General features: G+C 42.5%; 1 protein-coding gene across 10 annotated transcripts in view; it reads right to left on the reverse strand.

Annotated features, from left to right (window-relative positions):
* VPS35L (VPS35 endosomal protein sorting factor like) overlaps positions 1-17,714 on the reverse strand; it is a 1,435,757-nt gene that overhangs the window by 1,050,648 nt on the left and 367,395 nt on the right. For 7 of the 10 annotated variants that reach the window (XM_073591205.1, XM_073591203.1, XM_073591200.1 and 4 more), the window contains one exon: positions 2,326-2,379. The exons of the other annotated variants lie outside the window; for them this stretch is intronic. In XM_073591205.1, the coding sequence (XP_073447306.1) occupies positions 2,326-2,379 (54 nt within the window). The remainder of the gene's footprint in view (positions 1-2,325; positions 2,380-17,714) is intronic. 10 annotated transcript variants of the gene reach the window in all.

Consider the following 17,714-nt stretch of genomic DNA (forward strand, 5'->3'; position numbering starts at 1 on the left):
CCACGAGTCAACAGTGCCCCGTATCAGTGCAATCTGTCATCAGTGTCACGTGTCAGTGCCACTGGGCCCCAGTGCCACCCATCAGTGCCATTGGGCCCCAGTGCCACGAGCCATCTGTTATCAGTGCAATCGGTCATCAGTGTCACGTGTCAGTGCCACCTATCAGTGCCACTGGGCCCCAGTGCCACTGGGCCCCAGTACCACCTATCAGTGCCATTGGGCCCCAGTACCACCTATCAGTGCCATTGGGCCCCAGTACCACCTATCAGTGCCATTGGGCCCCAGTACCACCTATCAGTGCCCAGTGCCATCTGTTAGCAGTGTCACATGTCAACAGCGCCCCGTATCAGTCCCATCTGTCATCAGTGCCACCCGTCATTAGTGCCACCTGTCTTCAGTGTCACATCAGTGTCACGTGTCATCAGTGCCACGTATTAGTGCCATCTGTCATCAGGGCCATATTAGTGCCATCTGTCATCAGTGTCACGTGTCATCAGTGCCATGTATTAGTGCCATCTGTCATCAGTGCCACATGCCATCAGTGCCACATGCCATCAGTGCCACATGCCATTGTCCTGATGCTCCAGGGCCTTCAAAAGTGTAATAGGTAGTCAACAAGTTAGATGTGTAATTTATGCTCCTAGAACACGTGATGGTGCTCCCTGCATGTTGGGCCTCTCTATGTGGCTAGGCTGTGAAAAAGTCTCACACATGTGGTATCATAATACTCAGGAGTAGCAGAATGTATTTTGGGGCGTTATTTGTGGTATACACATGCCATGTGAGAGAAATAACCTATTACAACGACAATTTTGTGGAAAAAAAAAAATCTTCATTTTTGCAAAGAATTGTGGGAAAAAATGAAAACATCAAAAATCTCACCATGCATCTTACTAAATACCTTGGAATGTCTACTTAAAAAAAAAAAAAAAAAAAAAGAAAAAGGGGGGTCATTTGGGGGGTATTTGTACTTTCCTGGCTTGTTAGGGTCGCAAGAAATGAGATAGGCCATCAGTACATCAGCTGTGATCAATTTTTTATGATTTGCACCACAGCTTGTAGACTCCAACTTTTACAAAGACCAAATATCATCTACTAATGTGGGTTATTTTTACCAAAGATATGTAGCAGTATAAATTGTGGCCAAAATATATGAAGAAAAATTAATCTGCAAAATTTTATCACAGAAAAATGCATTTTTTTTTTCAAAACTTTTGGTCTTTTTTCATTTATAAACGCAAAAAATAAAAAACCCAGAGGCAATCAAATACCGCCAAAAGAAAGCTCTATTTGTATGAAAAAAAGGACAAAAAATTCATTTGGGTACAGTATTACATGACTGAGTAACTGTCATTCAAAGTGTGAGAGCATCGAAAGCTGAAAAGTGGTCTGGTCAGGAGGGGTGTTTAAGTGCCCAGTAGGCAAGTGGTTAAAGGAGACATTCATAAGAAAATTCAAAAATTTCTTAGAAAAACTCCACTTACCTTTCCCGCCGCAGGGTTTTCTGTAGTAAAACCAACAGACCCAATCTTCCCCCTTCACGGTGGGTTCCGTTAAACCTTCAGGAGCTGGAGATCCTCGAGGAAACCCACAATCCTGGACCTGTAATAGCACCACCGCCTTACTACCAAAAGTACTGGATCCCGGGGTCCAGCTCTCTAAAAAGAGAAGCGTTTACAGGCAAGACCTCGCTTCTTCGGACACGAGGCCCGGGTACCATTCAATTCGGCCTAAAAGACACTTTGAATGGATCCGGCTGCATGGCTAGCCCCAGCAGGGATTGCTCCAGTGGAGCTCAGCACAGCACATCTTTACTCGTGACCACCACCTTAGACACTGGTGAAAAAACTGAGATACTCCCAGTAGTGGGAGGGGTTAAATAGGGAGTGCACTTTTTATCTTAGGGCATGCCAGTGTCCATCACCTGAAGGTGGCCTATAAACACATAGTAACTACTATGGCTCTTTGTCCCTTGATGCACGATAAGAAAGCACAGCACAGAGCGTCATACAAAAATAGCAAACAGTCTCACTTTAGTCTTCAGCGTAGGATAAAAAGATGTGATCAAATAGTAGACATTTCATCAGCCTGAGGCTATATAATCATCAGAGTGGAACCCTGTGCTGAGGTGACAGGAAATCCTCGTATTGTTTATGGAGCGCTGAGATATATACAGCCAGTGCAGCTTTCTACCCCCAATAACAGACAGAGTCCTTGGCATGTACCGCCGCAGCAGGTAATTTGTGGAAATATAGGTCTGGTCAGTAGTATGGTGATGCATAAATCAAGCCCCAACAAGTGGCAGGAACCTAGAAAGAAGCTCACCGTTCCGCAGACTTCCAAGCCATCATGCCGGGATGGAAACGATATCCTCACAGACTGGGAAAGAGACAATATTTTTGATATAACTGCACATAGGGGGAAGAAGAAGGACTCATAGAAGAAAAAGGTAGAAATCAGACCCTTACCTCTTACACACATTCTTCCACAGATGGTGAAGGAGAACCTTTGGGAAAGTCTAACTTTTTAGAGAAAACGGGGGAGGGTGGGCAGGACACTACAGGCTTCAAAAAAGGGGAAGAAATTCCAAAACATCGAGAGGCAAAACGCAATACCCATACACAGGGGACGGACCCAAAAAGAGGAAAAGACATAGGAAGAAATCAAAGAGCTCAGAGCCAGCACACGCAATAAATAACATGAGGAATTAGCCCATTGTGTATTATGAGGGGGGGAAGTGGATTATTATTATTATACAGTATTTATATAGCGCCGACAGCTTGCGCAGTGCTTCACATTAGGGCAGACAGTACAATTACCATACAATTCAATTCAATAGAGGTGGCAATCAGAGAGCCCTGCTGGGTGGAGCTTACAATCTAGGAGGGAGGGTCAAGTTATGCAAAAGGGTAATAGCTGTGGGGGATGAGCTAATGGAGAAAATAGTGCAGTTGTTAGATGGAGGCAGGATAGGTTTCTCTGAAGAGGAAAGCTATCAGGGATCGCCTAAAAGTGGATAAATTTGGAGACAGTCTGAAAGGTTGGGGTAGGGAATTACAGAGGATGTACGAGGCTCGGGAGAAGTCCTGGAGGCGGATATGGGAGGAGGTGATGAGGGAGCTAGAGAGCAGGAGGTCTTGGGAGGAACTAGGCTAGTGATGTACCTGGGCGCAGAGTTGTGGACGGCTTTGTAACTTGTTAGTATTTTGAATTTAATTAGTTGGGCGAGTGGCAGCCAATGGAGGGATTGGCAGAGAGGGGTAGCAGACAGTGAGCAGTTTGTAAGGTGGATGAGTCTGGTAACAGCATTTATGATGGACTAAAGGGAGGATAGTCTATTTATCCGCTTCCCGACCGCCTTACACAGATATACTGCGGCAGAAGAGCACGTACAGGTAGATTAACGTACCTGTACGTTGCCCTTTGAGAGGCGGCTTGTGGACTCGCACACCCGCCGTGAGCTCCGTGAGTGTGATCACGGGTCTCGCAGACTCGATGTCCGCGGGGATACCCGCGATCGCCTCATGGAGAGGAAGAACAGAGGAATGCAAACAAATGTTAACAAGCATTTCCCCATTCTGCCTAGTGACACTGATCACAGCTCCCTGTAATCAGGAGCAGTGATTAGTGTCGTGTCACACATAGCCCAGCCCCCCCACAGTTAGAATCTCTCCCTAGGACACACTTAACCCCTTCACTGCCAGTCACATTTACACAGTAATCAGTGCATTTTTAATCGCACTGATCGCTGTATAAATGTGAATGGTCCCAAAACAGCACCAAAAGTGTCCGATCTGTCCGCCACAATGTCTCAGTCACATTACTAATTAAAAAAAAAAAATTTGATAAAAATGCCATAAAAATATCCCCTATTTTGTAGACGCTATAACTTTTGCGCAAACCAATAAATGCTTATTGCGGGGTTTTTTTTACGAATATGTAGAATACATATCGGCCTAAACTGAGGGAAAAAAAAAACAATTTTTATATGTTTTTGGAGGATATTTATTATAGCAAAAAGTTAAAAATATAGCTTTTTTTCAAAATTGTCGCTCTTTTTTTGTTAATAGCGCAAAAAATAAAAAACGCAGAGGTGATCAAATACCACCAAAAGAAAGCTCTATTTGTGGGAAGAAAAAAAAAGGACGTCAATTTTGTTTGGGAGCCACGTCGGACAACTGTCAGTTAAAGCGACGCAGTGCCAAATCGCAAAAAGTGCTCTGGTCTTTGGCCAGCCAAATGGTCTGGGGCTTAAGTGGTTAAAGGTAAGCCAATGAGGAGATAACAAAATCAATTGTTGGCATTTATCTTTTTGACCAATATACCCTGTCGCTATAAAAAAAACCCTGGGAGAACATTTCCATTTTTTCTCTATAATTCTTGGGGTGCGCGACTCCTGGACTCTAACCACATGCATTTTTCGATTTTTTTCAACTAACCATTGGGTGGTTAAACATTCCCTCTCCCCCCCACGCATGAGAGGCAAACATGAGCAGCGTGATAGCCTATTATTGAGTGCTGTAGTAGCCATTTTTTGTTTATAGTAATTTTTACAGTTTCTGATTAAACCGTCGGTTTGAATCGAGACGGCGTCTTTGGGACTTTTACATTGTTTTGGTATGAGTATACATATATATTTTTGGAATATGGGCTACCACTTTATGTGCACCTATAGGAAACATCTTGTATGTTCCCCTTCCAAAAGGATTGTCCAAATATATTAATCCAAAAACACAAATTTTGGTTTAACTTACCATAATACCCATCATTACCTCAATGAATGACTCCATATACTCCATAAGCCCTCTGTGCGCTACTAGTAATAATTATAATCTAATTCAATGTTTGCATATATACATAAACTTCCATACAACTAACCTATTCCTGGGTACTATGTTTAAAATGTTTACACTTCATATTTAGTTATTCCAATGCATATACATGGTCCTTCCTTCGTTCTCCTCCTCCTCCCCCCCCCCCCCCCAATAGGGTGGGCGCCAGCTTCTACAGAGGCTTCCCGGCACGGTGGGGAGATGCGAAATCTTTCACAATTCTCCCTTCACTATGTTCTCCTACTATTGGGCCATTACTCTTTTGGCCACTAGAGGGAGCATCACTGTGTCGGCGGCGTCCCTTAATCAACGCTAGATGCCCTATGACGCTGTACGCACGCGTGGCTCCGGACCCTTGTGCGTAATGGCGTCACGCCATTATGATAGGGGTGACGGCAGCGGACGGAGCTTTTTGCTCACAGGAACGCCAAGGGAGCCACACGGTGGCTGTCATCTTGGCAGCATGGACGATCAGGGGGAGAGAGAAGGAGATGACACCTGACATAAATGGGCTTAGACCTTAATTAAGCACCCCACCTCTCCCGGATCTCGATGTGATCCCGGCAGAGCTCTTTCCAAACATAAATATAGGATTGGAACCAATGTAATTACTATACCTAGAACATTTAACTTGCTTTCCCACCAGTGAACAATGCCTGATGCTTATCCTACAATCTTTATACCTAGAACATTTAACTTGCTTTCCCACCAGTGAACAATGCCTGATGCTTATCCTACAATCTTGCCATGGCTACCAGCATTATTGCTTCTTTTTTTATCTTTTTATCATTGTAAATGTGTAATTATATAATAATCTCATACGGGGCATACATTCATACTGATAATCACCCATCACACACACCTTGACTCCATTCCACACATCTTTATCTATTTCACTCACTTTATTTGTTTTGCATTTTATTCACTCTAGTTGTGTTGTTACACCTTTTCATTTTATTTCCTTGTATATATATTCCCACACACTTTTACTTTAACCTTTGATGTGGTTACTTAAAAAACACACTTTATACACACAACATCCTTTTCACATATATTTTAATTAAATTCTTATTTTTTTTACACATCCACTTTTCACTACCATGTTACCAGTATGCTGTTGACTCCATTTTCTACCTACTACCTACCATATTCTATGGCTCTGGTATATTAATATATATAGCAACTATAAGATATTCAGATATAGCAACAATACCCACATTGCCTCAACATACGTTGAAGCCAAGGGTAAAATAGTCTGTAATATGTGGGTGGAGAGAAGTCCACTTGATGCCATATAAATGCTGTTAAAGTACATTATTATCCCAGATGATTAAATTACTTATTTAATTATCACAGGTGTCTTCTACCCCTTCCCCCTTTGAAGATTCCCATGTGTGACTCCTTGTAAGCCCCCTTTGGTTGGTTCCTGCCTGGGGGAGCGGGGGATGTCACACGAAGATCTCTGGATCACTATAGATCTTATCCACAATATGTCATCTAATTTTTTGAGCGGTAAATATACTTCCATTTATATGTATAGCAGATATCAGTATCTTGTTAGAGTGTCAGAATTACAATATTTTCTGATATGTCTCACCAGAGTACAAATTCCCCTGAAGAAGACCGTTATTAGTCAAAACGTGTCAAGGTACTCACATGGTTGACAATTTACTAATTGCATATAATGTACTGTATTGCTGACCATTTTTTCACTATTGATGGTATATTTCATAAACTGTCTGCAACCAGAGTTTATAACTTTTATGGTACATTTCATAACCTGTCTGTAACCAGAGTTTATATTTTTAAGAATTCAATCTAATTGTATATTCATTCATTGTATAATAAATGACAATTGATTTTATTGTATTATCTTTTTGACCAATATACAGTGGGGCAAAAAAGTATTTAGTCAGCCACCAATTGTGCAAGTTCTCCCACTTAAAAAGATGAGAGAGGCCTGTAATTGTCATCATAGGTATACCTCAACTATGAGAGACAAAATGTGGAAACTAATCCAGACAATCACATTGTCTGATTTTTGAAATAATTTATTTGCAAATTATGATGGAAAATACGTAGGAGAACTTGCACAATTGGTGGCTGACTAAATACTTTTGCCCCACTGTACCCTGTCACTATAAACCCCGCTGGGAGAACATTTCCATTTTTTTTGAGGGACGTGGGGGAGGAAAGGTGGATATGAAGATAGTCAATTTGACAGACTTTCCCCTGAATCAACACCATATTTCCTTACTTAGAAAGGGATTTCATTCTCTCCCAAATCGACCATGAATGAATTTGAAGCTTATAAGGATGTTAGCCTTTTCTTGAGCAAAGTAATCTTCAGATATTGGCATTCAAGCTGCACTAACAATAATGTGGCAAGCCCAGACAAAGAAGAAGCTGAAGCACTTGATGTATTGGTATCCTTGCTTCAAGAAAATGCTGACTCAGACTCTGATACAGAGGCAACTGCCTATATACGTTAATGCTCTAGAGCCTCAAACATCACTATCAGTTAAAATGCCTCCCCTATCTAAACACAAATGGATCAGTCTGTTCCTCGACCAGGTCAAGAAAGATCTGGCTAAAGTCAACTGGCACTGGAGGGGAATTGACAATCTAATGAAAGAAGAACTATTGGCCTTAAAAGCACTTGAGAGCGCAACCAATCAAATTATTAAAGGGAGTGATAAGGGTGGGAATATTGTTCTTTTATCTGAAAATCAGTATGAACAAGAGGTGATGGGTCAACTATCGGATGCAACTACATACCGGAGACTGACGTGCAGTCCTTTCCCAGGAATTGTGGGTGTATTGAATTACAAGCTCAAGTCTTATGTCTTATACATTGGATTCTACTGTGTTCCCCAAAGCAACCCTTATCGGGATTGACGTGGAATCATTGTACACGTCAATCCCTCACGAATGGGGACTATTGGCAGTCCAACATTTTCTGGCTAGGACATTTCCCCTCCTAGGAGCTTAAAATGAGTTTATAGTTGATATTTTGCAATTTATGTTGGAGCATAACTGCTTTCAATTTCTGGGAACCAACTACCAGCAAATCAGGGAGAAGACCTCGATGGGAGCCCCTTGGGCCCCTTCTTACACATGCTTACTAGAGTTGACACCTCATCCCTTTAAACACGAACACCTTAGAATTACACAGGTTCTGAGGCAAATTAAATGCAGATAAGGCACCAAGTGAGTTTAACCACTTAAGGAACGAGCCTCTGAGCTTTGTTGTTTACAAGTTAAAAACAGTTTTTTGCTAGAAAATTACTTAGAAAAAACATTATACATTTTTTTTCTAACACCCTAGAGAATAAAATGGCGGTCGTTGTAATATTTTGTCACATCGTAATTTGCACAGCGGTCTTATAAGCAAACTTTTTTTGGAAAAAAAATACACTTTTTTTAATTAAAAAATAAGACCACAGTAAAGTTCGCCCATTTTCTTTTTTTATATTGTTATAGTTGTATATTGTTATAATGTTACGCCGAGTAAATTGATACCCAACATGTCACGCTTCAAAATTGTGCCTGCTCGTGGAATGTGACAAGCTTTTACCCTTAAAAATCTCCATAGGTGACATTTAAAAAAAAAAAAAAATCTACAGGTGGCATGTTTTGAGTTACAGAGGAGTTCTAGGGCTAGAATTATTGCTCTCGCTCTACCGATCGCGGCGATACCTCACATGTGTGGTTTGAACACAGGTTTCATATGCGGGCGTTTGCTTCTGCACGTTAGCTGGTCGGGACAGGGCGCTTTTAAAAAACTTTTTTTTCTTATTTATTTTACCTTTTATTTTTACACTGTTTTAAACCGCTTGCTGACCAACCGCCGTCATTTTACTGCGGCAGGTCATCACAACCCCGCGAACCATCGTAGCTATAACATCCGCGATCAGGATAGCAGGCGTGCGCGCCCGCTACACAGCAGGGGTGCCGTTGCTCATGGGCAACGGTGACGATGACTGCCGGCCATGAGCGACTGTGAGCAGGAGATACAGAACAGGGACGAGTGTGTGTAAACACACACTTCCCTGTTCTGTTCTGAGAGGAGTGACAGATCGTGTGTTCCTATTAGTTAGGAACCACGATCCGTCACTTCCTCTAGTCAGTCTCCTCCCCCTTCAGTTAGAATCACCTCCCAGGGAACACAGATAACCCCTTGATTGCCCCCTAGCGTTAACTCCTTTACTGCCAGTGACATTTTTACAGTAATCAATGCATTTTTATAGCACTGATCGATGTATAAATGTCAATGGTCCAAAAATGTGTCAAAATTGTCCAAAGTCCCCGCCATAATGTCGCAGTCACAATTAAAACAAAAAAAAAAAAAAAAAAAAATCACAGATCGCTGCCATTACTAGTAAAAAAAAAAATAATAATAATAAAAATGCTATAAATCATTACCCTATTTTTTTTTTTTTTTTTTTAAAAAGCTAAAATATTCATTATAGCAAAAAGTAAAAAATATTGTGTTTTTTGCAAAATTGACGCTCTTATTTTGTTTATAGCACAAAAAAATAAAAACCGCAGAGGTGATCAAATACCACCAAAAGAAAGCTCTATTTGTGGGAAAAAATTCAAGTTAGACTTACCGGTAACTTGTTTTCCAGGAGTCTTTCAGGACAGCACATGAGAGAGTGGCTCCACCCACTAGGAAACAGGAAACACAAACTCCAGCACACTTTAAAAGGAGGCCTCTCTCCACAGCTCATCAGTTGTAGTAGAGTACCTCCGGCCCAAGCTGGAACACATAATCATAATACGGTTAACTCACAGTGCATATATATATATATATATATATATATATATATATATATATATATACACATATATATATATATATATATATATACACACACACACATACACACACACACACACACACATATACACACACACATACTTCCATATACGTATAAATATTATATATATATTATACGTATAAATATTATATATATATTATACGTATAATATATATATATATATATATATATATATATATATATATATATATATATATATATATATATATATATATATATATATAAACATGAAGGGCGGGTAGTTTGCTGTCCTGAAAGACTCCTGGAAAACAAGTTACCGGTAAGTCTAACTTGAATTTTCCCTTATCTTTTAGGACAGCACATGAGAAGATAATCGAGACTTACCAACTAGGGAGGGACAACAGTCTGCAGGACCTTTCTGCCAAAAGCCTGATCGCCAGCTGACAGAAGATCCAATCTGTAGTGACGAACAAACGTAAGATAACTTGACCACGTAAGCCGCCTTACAAATTTGGTCTGGGGTGGCACCAGCTCTTTCTGCCCATGTAGTGGCTAGAGCTCTAGTAGAGTGTGCTTGATCTCCCTGAGGAGGAGACAAACCCAACTGGACATAAGCTTCTGAAATAGCCATTCTTAACCATCTGGCGATTGATCCCTTTGAAGCTTGCCTTCCTTTTCTGTTGCCAGAATACAAAACAAATAAAGAGTCCGAAGACCTTAAGTCCCTTGTTTTTTCTAAGTAATGTAATAAAGTTCTTCTTACATCTAACTTATGAAATAATTCTTCCTTACTTCCTAAAGGATCTGAACAAAAAGTTGGCAGGATGATCTCCTGCGACCTGTTATGGACTGATGCCACTTTTGGTAAAAACCCTGGATCTGTTCTAAGCACAATCCTGTCTGGGTAAATCAACATAAAGGGCTCTTTAACTGAAAGAGCATGAAGTTCTCCAATTCTTCTCGCAGACGTAACTGCCACTAAGAATACCGTCTTCAGAGTTAAATTCTTTAAAGAGATTGACTGTAACGGCTCAAAAGGATCTTTTGTGAGTACTTGTAAGACCACTGTCAAATCCCATCTTGGAAAGTGTTTAGTGGGAACTGGTCTGGATCTGGTAAGTGACCTGAAAAATCTTGTGACCATCGGAACTGAGGAAATAGGTTGCTCCAGGTATACTCCTAGGGCAGCCACTTGTACTTTAAGAGTGCTAATTGGCAGCCCTTTGTCTACCCTATTCTGCAGAAATTCCAGAACCGACACGATGTCTTCTAAATTTCGGTTTGCCGAGCGACACCAAGAGTTGTAGATTTTCCAAACCTTAGCGTAGATACCTCTAGTCACCTTCTTTCTACTAGCAAGCAAAGTGGATACTAGAGGCTCTGACAAACCTTTGCTTTTTAACAACTGCTCCTCAGATACCAAGCAGTGAGACTTAGCCTTGCTATATCCGGATGATACACTGGACCTTGCAGTAGTAAGTCCTGTCTGAGGGGGAGTTGCCAGAATGGCTTGACTGACATTAGTAGAATGGAGGAAAACCAGGCCCTTTTTGGCCAATACGGGGTGATCAAGATTACCGACACCTTCTCTTTTTGTATTTTCCTCAATACCAAAGGAATTAGCTGAAAAGGGGGGAAGGCATAACCCAGCTGAAACTTCCAAGGATGTGCCAGGGCATCTATCCATAATGATCCGTTGTCTCGGTGCAAAGAGAAGAACTGAGGGAGCTGAGCATTTTCTCTTGATGCGAATAGATCCACCTGTGGGCACCCCCACGTCTGGGTGATTAGAGTGAATATTTCTGGATTCAGACTCCACTCTGCCTCCTGAATTTTTTGTCTGCTCAAGAAGTCTGCTACTCCATTTAGCGTGCCCTTGAGATGTACTGCTGACAGGGAAAGTAGATACCTCTCTGCCCATTCTAGGATCTCTGAAGATAGCAGTAGAAGCGAACCGCTCCTTGTGCCTCCTTGTTTGTTCAGGTATGCCACCGTGGTGGCGTTATCTGACAGAATCTGCACATGGGATCCCTGAAGTTTTGGAGAAAAGGCAACCAAGGCTAGAGCGACTGCCTTTAATTCCCTCCAATTTGATGACCTTCCTGCTTCCACTGGGGACCAAACTCCCTGAGCTATGTTTTGACCCCAGTGTGCTCCCCATCCCCAACTGCTGGCGTCTGTCGTTATCCTTCTCTCTGTTGGGAAGGACCAGAGCAAACCTCTTGACAGCACTGCCTGATCTCTCCACCACCAAAGGGTCCTTTTTACTCTGGTGGGAAGTTTTACCTTTGAGTCTAAAGCTTCTGGACTGTGATCCCAGATCACAGAAAATTCTGAAGGGGTCTAAAATGGAGTCTGGCCCATTGAATGGCCGGCATAGTTGAGGTCAAGGTTCCCAGTACTGACATAATCCTTCTGACTGATACTTCCAGGTTCGTCTGAAGGCTGGATACTGCATGCAATACCTTTACTTTCTTCGCTTCTGGAAGAAAGATCTTTTGATCTACTGAGTCTATCAGATACCCCAGAAATTGGACTCTTTGTGCTGGATTGAAATTTGATTTTTGGATGTTTACAATCCAACCTAAGGCCTCCAGATGATTGCGAGCCTTGATCAAATCCTCCTGTAACTTTTCCCTGGAAGGGGCAAAGAAAAGGAGGTCGTCCAGGTAAGGGACGACCGCAACCCCTTGCAGCCGGAGGGGAGCTAAGGCTTCCGCCATAATTTTGGTAAATATTCGAGGAGCGGAAGACAGACCAAACGGGAGGGCCCTGAATTGAGACTGAGCAGCTATAGGTATATGTAGGTATGCATCCTTTAAGTCGATTGATGCCATAAAGCATCCCCTGACCAAGAGATTTCTTACCGAAAAGATGGAGCCCATGCGGAATCGCCTGTATTGGACTGACCTGTTTAACAGTTTTAAATTGAGGATGAGCCGAAAACTAGCTGACAGCTTCTTTATTAGAAAGATATGGGAATAGAACCCCTGGTAAACCTCCTCCGGAGGTACCCGAACCACAACCCCCTGTTTTATCAGATCGCCTAACAGGTTCTTCACGGCTAGGGCTTTTGTTGTGTCTTTTGGCAGACTTGTTACACAGTACCTCTCTGGAGGAAGGTCCAACAGCTCTATCTTGTATCCCTGGGCTATCAAGTCCAAAATAAAAGGGTTTTTTGTTATGTTTGCCCAAAGAGGAAGGAATTTCTGAAGCCTTCCTCCCACAGGCACCACCAAGTCATTGTGTTTTATTGGCTGGCGTAGGAGAATTGAAAAGGATATTCCCTCTGCCTTTTCCTCTTTGCGCCGACCAATTCTTTCTTTTTTTCTTGGGGCCTGTTACCTTTTTCCTGATTTTTTTGAGGTCGAAAAAACCGCCTAACCGGCTGTTTTTTCTTTTTTATAGGAAAGGATTTCTTATCAGCCGTTCTATCTAAAATAGACTAGCTCAGGACCAAATAACAGATCTCCCAAAAACGGAACTCCACATAATTTATTTTTGGAAGCTGCATCCCCAGGCCATGTTTTCAGCCATAAAGCTCTCCTAGCTGAAATGGTCAGGGCCCCTGATCTAGATGACATTCTAATTGAATCTGCAGAGGCGTCAGAAATATATGCTACAGCTGCTGTAAGGGTTGAGAAGGAATCTAGAATCTCTTGTTTGGGTGAATCAACTATAATATGTGCTTTTAACTGATTCAGCCAAAACTCCATATTTTTGGAGACACAAGTCGTAGTCATAGCCGGCTTAAGATTCCCTATAATGGACTGCCAGGCTTTTTTAAGCCGTTGATCTGCCTTCTTATCCATAGGATCCTTCAAGGTACCCATGTCCTCAAATGCCAGATCTGTTGATCTGGATACTTGGGAAAAAGCTGCATCCAACTTTGGAACTTTATTCCAAAGTGACTCAGGATTATCATTAAATGGGAAACGCCTCTTGTGAGCTCTTGGGAAAAAAGGTTTTCTCTCTGGGTCAGCCCATTCTTTTTTAATGGTCTCCGAGATTACCGAATGTACAGGGAAAGTGCGACCTGTTGCTTCACTAAGCCCTTCATACATTCAATCGTGCAGCGATAATTCTCTTTTTTCTTCCTCCATTCCCAATGTTGCATATATTGCTTTCAACAGACTGTCTACTTGCTCCAAGGACAGCTTTTATCTTGAAGGTGCATCTGCCTCTTGCTCCTCCTCCTCTTCTCCAGAGTGTGAAGGGGAATGCCCCCTCTGGGTAGTCGGGTCAGTCTCAGCCTCTACCGTTGGTGTTAAGTGTGAGTCCTGAGAGGGGTCTGAGGTAGTTGCCTGACTTAATGCTGGTGTTACAAAAGAAGAGTGAAAAGCCTGTATAGTAGCATCTAGCTCTTTCTTAACTGATGCGATTATGTCGCTGCACACAGAAGAAGCCTCTTCCTTGACTAAGGCGTCAATGCAAATTTGGCATAAAGTCTTCTTCCAACCCTCTAGTAACTTCATTTTACATGGGGGATATCTCTTTTTAATAGCTGGTTCAGAGCTCTTAGCCTGCCAGAAAAAAATGACAAAAAGAGAAAACACCAGCATCTAATTAAGCCAAAGCTTCCTCCTAACGGACTCACCACAGGTGCACAGGTAGAACAGCAGTTAACCCCCTGTGCCCTGACAGGCCCCAGCCACCAAGGGGGAAAAAACCATTTGTGAGAGGGGCACCATAGTAACCAGGATAGTTTCTCCATACCCTCTTACCTGGGCCTTGCTGGTGCCTGTGCCTGTCCCATATGCGGCTGCCACAGAATCTATCGTGGTGCTGCTTCAATCAGTAGCTCTTGCGAACGCCGTTTCCGGAGTCCAAAAACGCCGTTGCGCCGGAATATAGGCACCAGGACTGCTCCTCCCTTCTTCCCCTGCGCCATCGCCGACCGGAAATGATGCGCCCGTTCCTAGTGCCGCCCCCTTGCCGGATACCTCACTTCCGGCCGGCCGAGTCTCTACTCTGCCTCTACCAAGATGGCGTCGGCCTGTAACGCCGTCACGCGGTTTAAAAAAAAAAAAAGGCCCGCGAACAGCTGCCGCCGCCTAAGGAGCTGCTCCAGGACCAGTCCAGCTCACTGTGAGCAAAGAAAAGGAAAAAGGAGCCCACTTACCAGCAACCCTGTGGCGCGGTGTGGGAGGATCGGACTCTCTGGAGGAAAAATTTAGGTATGGTGGGGCAGGCAGCCTGGCCTCTCAGGACAGCACCATAAGAGACCCTGGCCCCTACTAGGTGTTCCCTTGCAGGAGGAAACACAAAAACTGATGAGCTGTGGAGAGAAGCCTCCTTTTAAAGTGTGGTGGAGTTTGTGTTTCCTGTTTCCTAGTGGGTGGAGCCACTCTCTCATGTGCTGTCCTGAAAGACGATAAGGGAAAAAGGACGTTAATTTTGTTTAGGTGCAGCGTCGCACGACCGCGCAATTGTCAAACTGACACAGTGCCGAATGGCAAAAAACTGGCCCGGTCATTCAGCAGCCAAATCTTCCGAGGCTGAAGTGGTTAAAAAAAAAAAAAAAAAAAATTGTGTCACTTTTATTGATAAACATCCCTTGTAATAGGAAAAAAAGCATGACAGGACCTTTTAAATATGAGATCTGGGGTCAAATAGACCCCAGATCACATATTTACACAAAAATGCAATAATAATAAAAAAAAAAGTTGTCACTTAAAAAAATGAAAAAAAGAAAATGGCCCTAAAGAACTATGGGCAGAAGTGACGTTTTGACGTCGCTTCCGCCCTGCAAGGATATAGAGACGGGTGGGGGCCATCTTGACCTCACTCGACTCTAGGTCACACAGGGGAGAACATCCGATTGCTTCCGTTGAAGGCTCGGGTAAGCGGCGGAGGGCACTGCCGCAGAGACCACCTTTATCTTGAAGAAGACCACCCGCTGAAGAAGTATCGATGTATAACAACAGTGGGCAGTCCGGAAGTGGTTAATTACCACCTTAATCAGCCACAGAATTTGATTGACTAGAAATATTTAAAGATGCACATTGCCCATCTTTCAATTCTCTGAAGAAACTCAGGATCTGAGTCAAGCACGACGCCACCACACCCTGTGCAGGGGGGACACAGACAGTCTGCCACAGACATTCCCCTATCTGACATCCCTGGATGCTAACCCAGGTGTGGAAGGGATCCATTGATGAGAGCAGTGATCACAGCATGATACGTCAGCAATGCAAGCCTGTGAGTGAGACGGCTTTCCTCCTCCCCCCCTCCCATCTCATTCAGTGAAGATATTGTTTCCATCCCGGCATGATAGCTTGGAGGTCTGCGGAACGGTGAGCTTCTTTCTAGGTTCCTGCCAATGGTTGGGACTTTATTTATGCATCACCATACTACTGACCAGACCTATATTGCCACAAATTACCCGCTGCGGCGATACATGCCGAGGACTCTGTTATTGGGAGTAGAAAGCTGCATTGGCTGTATCCATCTCAGCGCTCCATGAATAATACGAGGATTCCCTATCACCTCAGCACAGGGTTCCACTCCGATGATTATATAGCCTCAGGCTGATGAAATGTCTATTTGATCACATCTTTTTATCCGACACTGAAGACTAAAGGGAGACCGTTTGCTATTTCTGTATGACACGCTGTGCTGTGTTTTTTCTACTGAGCGATCGTTCTTGTAACTCAGCAGATATTCAACCCAGCAAATTAGTCTATTTCAATCAAGTTGTTTAGGATTAGACTGTGAAGTTGGAATGAATGTGGTAGCTTCAAAATTATTGTGGTGTAGCTCTATTGAGTGCTTTTTTATTCTTTTTCTCTATAATAAACTGTTTACTATGCTTCAGTTTTTGAATGAATAGGAGCCCTTGTATAAACACATCTATGTATTCATCTGTAGTGCAGCTGGAGCTGCAAAGGGAGAGAAGACTATCTCTGTATGAAAATAGAAATCAGGGGTCTGTTTATAACCCTGATGTTTGCCCAAAGCTCCCTTTCTCCACACCCCTTCCAAAAAAAAAAAAAAAAAATATTGTAATATATATATATATATATATATATATATATATATATATATATATAAAATAATGCCAGAATCGCATGCATTATGTTGGGGGACAGACCGCCCATCTGGAGAGGATTATACTGGGGGCACAGATTAAACTGGGGCGGGGAGATTATACTAGAAATAAAGCGTTACTGGATCTACTAATTACCAACAATACAGACCTGATCACAGATGTGGAAATACGTGGCAATTTAGGTAACAGCGATCACAGTTGGCTTCAGTATAAATCACACAAATAGGAAACATAAGGGGAATACAAAGACACTGAATTTCAAAAGAGCCAACCTCCCTAAACTACAACCCCTGTTAGAAGGCATAAATTGGGATAATATCTTAGAAACAAAGAACACGGAGGAGAGATGGGTTTGCTTTAAGAGCATATTAAATAAGGGTATTAGCCAATGCATCCCATTGGGTAATTTAAAAAAGAGCGAACAAAAGTCCTGGATGGCTTAACTCCAATGCATATAAAAGCAAAGGAGAAGGCCTTCAAAAAATACATGGTTGAGGAATCATCATCAGCATTCAGACTTTATAAAGAATGTAACAATGGATGTAAGGGTGCAATAAGGACAGCTAAGATAGAACATGAAAGACACATAGCGGAGGAGAGCAAAAAAAATCCCAAGAAATTCTTTAAATCTGTAAACAGTAAAAAAGGGAGGACAGACCATATTGGCCCCATAAAGAATGAGGAAGGACAGCTGGTTACAAAGAATGGGGAGATGGCGAAGGTATTGAATTTATTCTTCTCAGTCTTCACAAGGGAATCGGGGGGGTTCAGTAACCAAAACTGCAGTGCTTATCCTCATGACGCATCACAGGAAGAACCTCCATGGTTAACAGAGGACAGAATTAAAATTAGAATTGGGAAACCAGATGGCTTGCACCCGAGGGTACTTGGGGAACTCAGTCAAGTAAGGGGAGTACTCGGAATGGTCAGGGGGGGTTCTGTGCTTGGACCAATCCTGCTTAATTTGTTCATAAACAACCTGGAGGATGGGATAAACAGTTCAATCTCTGTATTTGCGGATGAGAC

The sequence above is a fragment of the Aquarana catesbeiana genome, linkage group LG06 (genome assembly GCF_042186555.1).
Source record: "Aquarana catesbeiana isolate 2022-GZ linkage group LG06, ASM4218655v1, whole genome shotgun sequence".
Lineage (NCBI taxonomy): Eukaryota > Metazoa > Chordata > Amphibia > Anura > Ranidae > Aquarana > Aquarana catesbeiana.